Below are 12,183 nucleotides of genomic sequence, written 5' to 3'. Positions count from 1 at the left end.
TCACTTAGATTACTAACTGCAGCCGCTCTGACACAATCAGATTTTTCAGATTTAGCAATAGAGCAGCGCTAAAAGAGCTGTTCTGCCCACATCACACTCTCTATAGACATTGTACATTGACATTGAGGTGTCAATCAGAGGAGGGGGCGTGCCGGACTGCCATGTGCGTGTGAAATTGTAGTCTGAGCAGTGATAACTCCTGCTGTTGAAACAAGCACAGCAAATAAACAATAGATCAGACCTTGACAAGATAGACATCCCTGAATTCTATGTTTTAAGCCTTGCAACATGCAGAAGCAAAAACCTGCTGACAGATTCCTTTTATTTAATCACACCTTTGATTGCTTTGATATATTAATGGTAAGATTTGTCAGAATGTAGAATACTTGAATGTTTTCTTTCATCTTCGCTTTTATATTATTTTTGACAAGGTTCACAGGGATAAATCCGAGATATTATATCCTTCCATGGAGAACTACACGTCTGTTCCTACAGAATTCCACATTTTGCCCTTTTCCGATGAGGCTGACTGCTCTCCGCTCGTCTTCGGAATGTTCGCGGTGTTCTATTCTCTTGGAATCCTCATGAATGTGTTGATCATATCTCTGATCTATCTGGATCAGCAGCTGCACAGCCCCATGTATCTGTTCCTATGTAACCTGTCCTTGGTGGACATGTGTTATACCACAACCGTCATCCCGAAACTGTTACATATACTTTCATCCGGAAATCACAAAATGTCTTTCCGACAATGCTTCACCCAGATGTTCTTCTTCTTCTTGGCCGCCGGCACTGAAGATCTTCTGTTGTTCACAATGGCCTATGACCGGTATGTCGCCATCTGTAAGCCTCTACATTATCACACTATACTGAGTAAAAAAACCGTCTTCATCTGCATGGCCGCCATATGGTTATGTGCAGGGGTAAACTCATGTTTCCTTACAGTTCCGACCTTGAACATGACCTTCTGTCGTTCCACCACAATTCACCATTTTTATTGTGATGCAAAAGCCCTATCGACGATCTCATGTGCCGGCAAAGAAAAATTTTATCTGGTGATTTATTTTGAGGCATTTTTGTTTGGATTTTGTCCATTTTCGAGTAGCTTTATTTCCTATGCAAAAATATTACAGGTTATATTCCGCATAAAATCCAGAGACGGGAGAACAAAGGCTTTCTCCACCTGCTCGTCCCATCTCATTGTCATCATGCTCTACTATGGAACAGCGGCTTCGGTGTACTTATTGCCGAAAACTAGATATTCAGATATTTTGGATCAGGTCTTCACCTTGGCTTATGCCACAGGCACGCCAACGCTAAACCCACTAATTTATAGTCTGAGGAATAAAGATGTGAAGCAGGCGGTGATGAGATTGTTGCCATTAAAGCTACTTTCTGCTGAAATTTTAGAAAAGGAATAGATCAAGGGTGGGTAATTAATTATTTTTCTAAAGGCCACATGACAGACCATGTTGTGAAGGGTCGAACCAACAGCCTGAAATTAATTGTATCCAATATTAATATATTACTAATAATTTTTTCATATTAATATTAATTGTATCACTTAATATTGAGCAGAATTGAGTATGCTTCCACCCGCGTATATACAGTACAGTTTAGGTTCACACATAGCTCCCTATATACAGTATATCACAAAAGTGAGTACATCCCTCACATTTTTGTAAATATTTCATATCCTTTCATGGACAACACTGAAGATCTGACACTTTGACACAATGTACAGTGTCAGTGTGCAGCTTGTATAACAGTGTAAATTCGGTGTCAACACAGCCATTAATATCTAAACCGTTGGCAACAAAAGTGAAAATGGCCAAATTGTACACAATTAGCCATTTTCCCTTCTGGGTGTCATGTGACTCATTAGTGTTACCAGGTCTTAGGTGTGAATGGGGGGAGGGGTGTTACATTTGAGGTTATCGCTCACACACTCTCTCATACTGGTCACTGGAACATCAACATGGCTCATCATGGCAAACAATTATCTAAAGATCTGAAAAAAAGAATTGTTGCTCTACATAAAGATGGCCGAGGCTATAACAAATTGTCACTACCCTGACACTGAGCTGCAGCACGGTGGCCAAGACCATACAGCGGTGTAACAAGACAGGAGCCACTCAGAACAGGGCTCACCAAGGTCGACCAAAGAAGCTACTCAGCGTCATATCCAGAAGTCATATTTTCAGAATACACGTATGAATCCTGCCAGCATTGCTGCATAGGTTACATGGGTGGGGGGTCCGCCTGCCAGTTGCCAGACCATATGCTTTAAATTGGTTCACATTGCTCTGTATGGCTGTCGTTCCAGAAGAAAGCCTGTTTTAAAGATGGTCAAAAGGAGGTTTGGTGAGCTTACCGATCTTTCTTTGGATCCTCGGACCAGGGACTATGTGGCTAGCATCCACCATGTAAAACAAAATTTAGAAAGGAAAATTCCCATCCTTAATATGTACATCAACATTTGTTAACATGAATCAATAAAGACAAGAATTTTTATGAAAGACGGACCACAGGATTTTTCCTTTCTAAATTTTGTTTTAAAGATGATGCCCAAGAAAGCCCACAGTTTGCTGAAGACAAGCAGGCTAAGGACATGGATTACTAGAACCATCCTGTGGACTGATGAGACCAAAATACACTCATTTGGTTCAGATGGTTGTGACAACTCAGTGTTTTTGCGTGGTGGTGAATTGTTCTCAATTAGGCCAGACTTATGTTTCCTTTGTTTGCTAAACCAAGAAAGGTTAGCCATTGTCTCACTTGAAACTTTCTTTCCTGTAAATGTGGATTGCCTCAGCCCTTTTGACTAGATAGGTTAGGGGAACATTATGCAGTCGGATTGAACTAGTGACCAATGAGTGTAGCCATTTCCACCAATCCTGTAATAGAACTGAGGGGTATAAAAGAGCCTTGCTTCTGTCACCAGAGAGATATTTTACATGACCTCAGCCGAGGAGCTATGGTTCCAGCTGTGGAGGGTCACAGAACTGCTTCAAGATCCATTCTACAGAATTTCAGCCTAGGGTACATGGTTCCAGCTGAAGGAACACAGAACTGCTTCAATGCTCAATGATGAGCCCACAAATTTGCTTGGAGAACCCAAGTTGGGACAAATTGGTGGCCTGGTTACATATTTTGTTGTGGTGGTCAGCTTCCTAAACTTACTGCTATCTCCTCTGTTGGTGCCCATCAAAAGTGAGGTGCTGCTGGCTGCAATAGTTGGCCCTGGAATTCCCGAGGTCACAAAAATTTCAATCCCTGGCAGGCCAGCGGAAGAGTGAGACTCTGCCACTTGTACCATTTTGTATTCTTGCTGGGAATGTACTATATGTTGGTGAACCAATAAAGTCTTTCCAATGTGTGGTTCCCTCACCCTGTGTTGTTGGAGTAGTGTTTTGCCCACAGGGAAGGAGTAAGAGTGTTTAGTGGGATGAGCCATCATCTGTGCAGTCTTTCTGACAGCCAGGCCAGCGGACAAGAGCACCCACTGACCCTAATGTCACCACAATTGTGTCAAGCGTGTGTGACGACAGCGAGGTGCAGAGTACAAAGGCAAGTATGTCCTGACTAGTCAAACATGGTGGTGGGGCTGTCATGGTTTGGGGCATGAGTGCTGCCGGCTGTGGGGAGATACAGTTCATTGAGGAAAACATGAATGCCAACATGTCCTGTGACATACTGTTGAGCACGATCTCCAACTTCATATTCCAAAATGATAATGACCCCAAACACCTCCAAGACCACCTCGCTAAAGTAAGCTAGTGTAAAGGTGCTGGACTGGAGAAGCGTCTCCTGACCTAAACCCTACAAAGCATCTGCGTGGCCTCCTCGAACAGAAGGTGGAGGAGCACAAGGTCTCTAACTTCCACCAGCTCTGTGATGTCATCATGGAGGATGAAAGAGGATCCAGCAGCTTCTGTGAAGCTCCAGTGATCTCCAAAAGAGTTAAGACAGTGCTGAAAATAAGGGTGGCCACACAAAATATTTACACAATGGGCACAATTTGGCCATTTTCACTTAGGGGTGTACTCATTTTTGTTGCTTGGGGTTAGACATTAATGGCTGTGTGTTATTTAGGGCACCAAATTTACACTGTTATACAAGCTGCACCCTGACTACTTTGCATTGTGTAAAAGTGTCAGATCTTCAGTGTTGTCCCATGAAAATAAAATATTTCCAAAAATGTGAGGGGTGTATTTACTCTTGTGATATACTTTGCATTGCACGTTTGTGGGTCCAAAGTAGGCAAATGTGGAAAAGTTCATAGGGTTTGAATACTTCAAGGCACTGCAAGTGGTAAGAATTTTGGATTGAAATAATCACTAAATAAGGTGTTTTCAGCTAGGCTACATTTTGTGCTGTTTCACCCAACATTGTTAGAGTTTTGGTAAAATAAGGGGGCCTAGTGGTCCCCCCTCCCCCCCTAGTCCCTGCATTCAATAATATTAAATCTTCAATTTAGAGTTCTGCAGTCTATACTGTATCTACTTTGAGTACCATCCATAGGACAGGTCATCAATATGAGACCACTGAGAGTTTGACACCAGGCATTCCCCATTGATTAGATGTTGGCGGCCGCAATGGTGCCCGGTTGTACACAGTATATACAGCTGGAATAGCACAGGCATAGTGGGCAGTCTCGGTACTGCAGCTCAGATCACATTAACTTTAATAGTAACAAAGCCAAAGTGAATTAAAGCAGCCACTTTACTGTGTGCAGAGCTGTTCTGTTACTTCTGTCTATATTGTGTAGACTCTGCCTCAGCTGCAAAAAGTTGAGCGGTGGAGATATTGGGTGTTGGACCCCCACCAACCTAATATTGAAGACCTGTCCCAAGGATCCCGGGATCTGCTAATGCTGTTCAATCAACCAGGAGCCTCTCTAGTGGCTCTGATACATCAGTGGCCTTCCCTAACCATGTGAGAGCTATGTACCGATATGTCATATCTTGTCCCCATGCTCTGCAGGACCAGAATATCGATGGACAGCTACCATAAGTATGCTGCTGCCGCCTGGGAAATGTGATGTACTCACTTGGGGGGAGGCAGTAGTGATGAGCGGACTCGAAGATAGCCGGATCCAGCGAGCCTAACCAGATTAAAAAATAGTTTTATTTTGGCCCTAAATTGATCTTGGATATCTAGCTGGACACCAGTCTCCATATAAGTCTAAGGGGACCGAAATCCAGTGCGTAAAAGTGGTGGTAGAAGGGATAGGGGAATTGAAGCAAGCACTTCATACTTACCGATTTTCCGGCACGGCTATAACTTCTTCCAGGCCGCTCATTCTTTCCTCCGGGGCCGCTCATTATTGCTCATCCATATTCACTGCTTCCCCCGCCCACCAACCATCCTGGTGTCTGTAATTGGTTGCAGTAAGATGCGCCCCCGGCCTTGTAACACTGTGTCTGACTGCAACCAATCACAGACCCTGTCTACAGGTCTCTATCATGGTGTAAAACTAAATTAATTAAAAAAACAAAAATGGTGTTCGGTCTCCCATATTATTTCCCATGTTGCCAAACTAGGACTATTAGCTGGAGTTCCCTGAGAATTCCGAGCCTGGGTCTAGCACTCGGGTACGTTTAAAACAGCACGGATCTGGATTTTTACAGTCCGAGTCTGTCTATCACTAGTAGGCAGTAATAAGGTGATGATGTGAAATGATCAGGGATTGGAGCCCTCTGAGAGGTGATGGGCTTCACTGTGCTGACAGTCACACCTCAATGGGATGCAAAATGTCCTCTTGATTTTGTGAGTTGCCAGAGGATGAAAAATGAGTGTTCATCTGGGAAGTTTATAGGAAGCAGAGACACCGGAAAACCCACTGGTTGTTTCTGGCGTCCACCAGGGGATTGACTGGTTCTCTGGTGGACTAGTCCGATTCAGGCGGCATCACTGTCATTACTACTAAGCAATCTGATATTCTGGATCATATCTTCTCCTTGATATTTGAAAATAACTGAAATATTAAACCCATTGATTTAAAGTCTTTTGTGCAACAGTTAGCGCAAACTGCTGAACAGCCCATCATCATAATGACCATTACTACATCCGCTCCCTGCTGAATTTCCTGATCCTCGACCTTCCAGAATGACTGTTGTCCAATAGTTATTCGCATGCTGGGCTTCATGTACAGCTTGGACAATGCTGCTTGGTCTAGGTAACTAACAATCACCACACAAGCTCTAAAGATGATTCACATAATCCTCCAAGAAGGTCATCTCCTTCTTGCACAGGCCTTCACCTAACCGTACCTGCGCCCATTAACCACGTTCATCACCTCCACACAAGTCACCAGACAATCCCTATTATGACGCTATTTTGGATGTTCACGGAATAGACTTATCTGTGACGCCCTGGCCTAGCCAGGTAGTCACAGAAGAGTGCATCCTCCTTGGTAATTCCACACACACCCGTACATGGTGCATATGAGCAGCCGGCCCTCCCCCCCAGGGTAGGAAGTGAAGAAGTAGGAGGGGAGGAGTTGAGTCAGTTGTAGGAGAGAGGCAGAGCAGCGAGGCGTGTGTCTCCTGGGCTGCTGGAGAGAAAGAAAAGGAGCAAGCTGTGTGCCGGAGGAGTCTGCAGAGAAGGGAGCAGAGCAGTCAGGGGTTGGAGCCTCTGGATTGCGGGAACAAGTCAGGCCTTAGGAGGGGACCCGAAGTGGACCGGGGCAGTGTAGTGGCCGCCGGCATCGTGAACAGGAACCCGGACTAGTGCAGGGGAGTGGACTCCCCGTTCCAACCAGAGGAGCTATGCAGATTACCAAGTGCAGTGCAACAAAGAGGCCACCCTTCTCATTGCACCGTGTGCGGAACCAGGACACTACTCGCCCACGGCTCCCAGACACCGGCAGTTTGGTTTACAAAAGGACTTTGTGTTTATTGACTCTACACATTAGTGCAACCTCATCCAGCACCAGGACAACTAAACTGTAAGTGTGCTGATCCCTGCACAACACTGGGCCCCGGGGCATCTATCCCTACCCACGGAGGGGTTAACATCCAACTGCCATCACATTACCCCCGGGTATCCCATAACAGCAGCGGTGGTGCTACACCTCACCACACACCGTGGGTGGCGTCACACAGTGATTACAGAAAACTCCTTATAAATACGTCTCCTTTTATGCGTGGTGTCCGCGCCACCCCCGGGTCTGGTAGAATCTCTCGAGCCACACCGCGGATCCGGATCCGAGCAGCCCGGCTGCTGCACGGGGGCGGCACACATCTACTGACATTGTCATACTTTTGAAAAGATTCTGCCCTGGATCAGCACAAGATATGTGAGGTATTTACAAAGTTAACCAACTTTTTATATAGATTTTGTTTCCCAACTTTAAAATAATTTATTTCTCTAAAACCCATTAAGGAAATAAGGTCCTAAGAGAGAAAAAAAAATATAAACCAGGGAGATGATAAAAAGAATAAAATAAATCCTAATAATAACAAAGAAGAGTTGTTAGAAAGATAATCGTATCATATCCCAACGGGACTCTTCCCATAGAGTAGACATATGGATCACACTATAAATTCTGATCTCCCGATGAGAAGGGTGATTCTATTGGAGATCCTCCTGCATGTATAGGACCTGTGAGTAAACATGCAATTTACACCCATTGGACATGACCTTAAAACCAACTTCCTACTGTTGTTTTCTTCTCTCATGCACTGAGGCATTAACCCCACAAGACCTCTGAAGGTGTCCTGTTTTTTTCTGGCATCAAGATATTTGCAGCTTGTCGGTTCATGTCCTACATGTTGCATGGTGGAGCCCCTATTGATCAGATTTTCCAAGATTTCCAAAATTTTTCAGCAGAACATCGCCCAGATGTAAGACCTTTTCTCTAGGTAAGTGACACACATGCTCCCAGGCATACACATACTGTAAAATAAGAAAACATAATTCATTGTTTTAGGCCACCTGCTTCCATTGCTCTATGGCCCAGCATGGGCAATCTGATAGGTCTGTGACTACCTAGCCCCATACACAACAGAATGAGATGTGCAGTGAGTTCTGACAACTGTTTCTTCAATTTCTGTTTGGGATTGGAACAGATGGCCTAATGTTCACTCCCCAAACACAAAAATGGCTCTAGGATGCACATAATCCTGTCTCTAACTTCCCGATTGTCCTCCATATTTAACCATTTTTGTTAGATACTAACCACTGCATACCTGAAACCACTCAAGATATCTGATATTTTGATCTAGTCCTCTGACCATCAAGATTTGAGTAAAACTACTCAATCGTTACACTTATCAATTTTTTCTACTTCCAACACATTAAATTGAAGAAACAGTAGATCACTAGCTTCCTAAGATATCTCAACTATTTAAAAGGGTTATCTAGAATTTTGGGGTTTTTTTTACGATGGGGTTAAGAACTTAACAGCAAGTAGTTAACTATTTGCCTGGTGTGCCCTGTGATGGTCTGTGCCGGCGTCGAACAGTCACGTTCCGCTCCTGCTGACAATTCTTCAGCTTCCTTTGACATAGCAGAGTGGCTTTTTTGTTCTGTCGAAGGGACGTTACTGTCGATAGCTTCCTGATTGACAGCTGGTACCCTGCTGCCTGAGAAAATCTAGCTGTCAATCAGCATGTCAGCAGTGATGCCCAATCGACAGAGCAAAGCAGAAAAGAAGGAACTTCTGTGTTGACTTGAGGTCAAATGAAGCCTTAAAATCACCACCTGAGACGGGAGAAATCGTCACAGGGCAGACTAAGTGCCAGTAAGTTCTTAGCCCCAAAGCAAAAAAAAGTACTCGTAAATGCCTTTAACTGGTGTCATTGAAACATTAAGTGTCTGGTTTAGTGGATTTGGTTGTCAGTTATATTCGACTATTCATTTTAATTATGGGTCAAACCATTTCAATAATTGTTCAACTAAAGGCTACTTTACACACTGCGATATCGGTCCCGATATCGCTAGTGTGGGTACCCGCCCCCATCTGTTGCGCGACACGGGCAAATCGCTGCCCGTGTCGCACAACATCGCCCAGACCCGTCACACATACATACCTGTCCGGCGACGTCGCTGTGACGGGCGAACCGCCTCCTTTCTAAGGGGGCGGTCCGTGCGGCGTCACAGCGATGTCACTGAATCGCCGCCCAATAGCAGCGGAGGGGCGGAGCTGAGCGGGACGTAACATCCCGCCCACTTCCTTCCTTCCTCATAGCGGCCGGGAGGCAGGTAAGGGGAGCTTCCTCGTTCCTGCGGCGTCACACGCAGCGATGTGTGCTGCCACAGGAACGAGGAACAACCTCTTTACTGCTGCAGTAACGAGATTTGAGAATGGACCCCCATGTCACCAATTAGCGATTTTGCACGTTTTTGCAACGATGCAAAATCGCTTATCGGTGTCACACGCAACGGCATCGCTAATGCGGCCGGATGTGCGTCACGAATTCCGTGACCCCAACGACTCCGCATTAGCGATGTCGTAGCGTGTAAAGCCCGCTTAAGTCTATATTGGGACGGGGGGGCTGTGACAACTTCTTATTGCCTTTCATGAAATAAATGGAAGCAGACAAGGATTTTTTTAAAATTCATATTTGATGTAATTGAACACATAGTTGTCATTTAACACAAAAAATCCAATTGGGGAGAGGAGGAGGACACATCTCTCTCAATCCTGATATTACGTGATACGGACAGTCACGTTCTTGAGTACTTAGGTTTTCTGATCTTTTAAAGAAATAAAACATGAAGTTCTACATATCTGGAAAAAATGACTTAGGTTCTGTTCACACTCCCATTTGGCGATTAAAAGGACTTAACTGAAGCGGTCCGGCTTATGTTTACATTATCAGTAGAAGCCAAGACACAGATGTAAAATTATACTGTAGCCTTAGTCTAATAATAGTTTGTCAGAATTTGGACTACTTGAATGTTTTCTTTCATACTCGCTTTTATATTATTTTTGACAAGGTTCAAAGGGATAAATCCGCTGAAATTCCATTATATCATTCCATGGAAAACTACACATCTGTTCCTACAGAATTCCACATTTTGCCCTTTTCCGATGAGGCTGACCGCTCTCCGCTCGTCTTCGGAATGTTCGCAGTGTTCTATTCTCTTGGAATTCTCATGAATGTGCTGATCATAACTCTGATCTATCTGGATCAGCAGCTGCACAGCCCCATGTATCTGTTCCTCTGTAACCTGTCCTTGGTGGACATGTGTTATACGACAACTGTCATCCCAAAACTGTTACATATACTTTCATCCGGAAATCACAAAATGTCTTTCCCACAATGCTTCACCCAGATGTTCTTCTTCTTTTTGGCTGCCGGGACAGAAGATCTTCTACTGTTTGCAATGGCCTATGACCGGTACGTTGCCATCTGTAAGCCTCTACATTACCACACTATACTGAGTAAAAAAGTATGCTTCATCTGTATGGCCGCCATATGGTTATGTGCAGCGGTAAACTCATGTTTGATCACGGTCCCGACCTCACAGATGTCCTTCTGTCATTTCATCACAATTCACCACATCTATTGTGATGCAAAAGCCCTAACGAAGATCTCATGTGCCGGCAAGGAGATATTTTATTCAGTAATTTATTTTGAGCTATTATTTTTTGGACTTTGTCCGTTTCTATGTAGTGTGACATCTTATGCAAAAATATTACAGGTTATATTTCGCATAAAATCCAGAGACGGGAGAACAAAGGCTTTCTCCACCTGCTCGTCCCATCTCATCGTCATCTTGCTCTACTATGGAACAGCGGCTTCGGTGTACTTATTGCCGAAAACTAAATACTCACATATTCTGGATCAGATCTTTACCTTGTTATATGCAACAGGTACACCAACACTGAACCCACTGATTTATAGTCTGAGGAATAAAGATGTGAAGCGGGCGGTGATGAGATTGTTGCCATTAAAGCGATGGTCCACCTTCAGAAATGCCATCCACTAATAAAATGTCTATCGGCATGAGAAATACCTAGGCGTGCCAGAACTTACATGTGGAAGATCTTTCATCTATTGGATGAAAAAAAATCAAAGAACCAACTTAGTTTTAGACAATGAAGATTGTGTGTTATCGGTCATCAAGACAGTTGTTCATTGTTCGATTTCACCTGGCAAATGTTGCTTATGGTTAAAATCGTCGACTTTCATCAAATTTAATCCTATGTGTACAGACACCTTCACACTGCATAGAAGTATCCAAAAAGACCCGGAAACCATCAGAAGCAGACCATCTACTATAATTCTTAGCTCGTCAAGTGAACATGAGCTTCAATTTACCGGAACCTTTTTGTCTTGATAGTAGGAGTCCAAGGATATTTGTTTAACTTGTCTGGTTATAAAAATTAGGTTAATAATTTTGTGTTATACATTACATTTTAAAATAAAAAAGGAAGATAATTTATTGAAGGATTGATGTAGAGTTAAAAGTAATTAAAAAAAATAAAAAATAATAATAATAAATCACATTTACACCAATGGAAACAATGTTTAATTCTTCCTTTACGATTTTTGCTTTTCACATCCCCGCCACTGTCTTCTTCTAAAACTCAAAAAGATTTTCCTGGCCGTAAATATTAATGACCTATCTTTAGGATGGTCTAACGACTTGTGGTGGTGGGAATAGCGCTCCACAAATATGCTCCAAAACACTATTTATATCGAGAGTTCACATTTTAATATAATGAAATTCAGAGATGTTTCAGGTTATGAAATGTAATAGGAAGTCGGATATGTAGATGATTTTTGATACTGGGTTACCTTTTTTTTAAAAAAAAACACTTCTGTATTTACACCTGGCCTGATGAAGTGGACATAATACGAAGTGTTGCTGTAATCCATTATATACAGTGCCTTGAAAAAGTATTCATGCCCCATGAAGTTTTCCACATTTTATTCAGTTACACCCACAAACCTAAATGTATTTTATTGGGATTTTATGTGATTTACCAACACAAAGTTGCAAGTATTTGTAAAGTGTAAATGAAATTATATTTCTAAATTTAAAAATATTTTAAAAATCTAAAAATTACAAAATACATTTGTATTCAGCCCCCTGTAGTCTGATACCCCTAATCAAAATTCTGAGTGACCAAATGCCTCCAGAAGTCACTTAATTGGGAATTTGTGTCCACCTGGGTGTGATTTATTCTCAGTATAACTACAGCTGTTCTGTGAAGACCTCAGA

At 43.1% G+C, this 12,183-nt stretch overlaps 2 protein-coding genes across 2 annotated transcripts; both read left to right on the top strand.

The window, feature by feature from the left end:
- The first annotated feature begins 467 nt into the window (after positions 1-467).
- On the top strand, positions 468-1,421 carry LOC142246750 (olfactory receptor 2L2-like). Its single transcript, XM_075319799.1, has one exon. The coding sequence runs from the start codon at positions 468-470 to the stop codon at positions 1,419-1,421; it is 954 nt and encodes a 317-aa protein (XP_075175914.1).
- An 8,569-nt stretch (positions 1,422-9,990) lies between these two features.
- On the top strand, positions 9,991-10,944 carry LOC142246749 (olfactory receptor-like protein DTMT). The gene has a single exon (XM_075319798.1). It carries the CDS (start codon positions 9,991-9,993, stop codon positions 10,942-10,944), a length of 954 nt encoding a protein of 317 aa, XP_075175913.1.
- The last annotated feature ends 1,239 nt before the right edge of the window (positions 10,945-12,183 follow it).

This window comes from Anomaloglossus baeobatrachus, chromosome 7 (assembly GCF_048569485.1).
Source record: "Anomaloglossus baeobatrachus isolate aAnoBae1 chromosome 7, aAnoBae1.hap1, whole genome shotgun sequence".
NCBI lineage: Eukaryota > Metazoa > Chordata > Amphibia > Anura > Aromobatidae > Anomaloglossus > Anomaloglossus baeobatrachus.
Note: the sequence above shows the minus strand (reverse complement) of the source record. Positions and strands in the feature narration are given on the sequence as shown.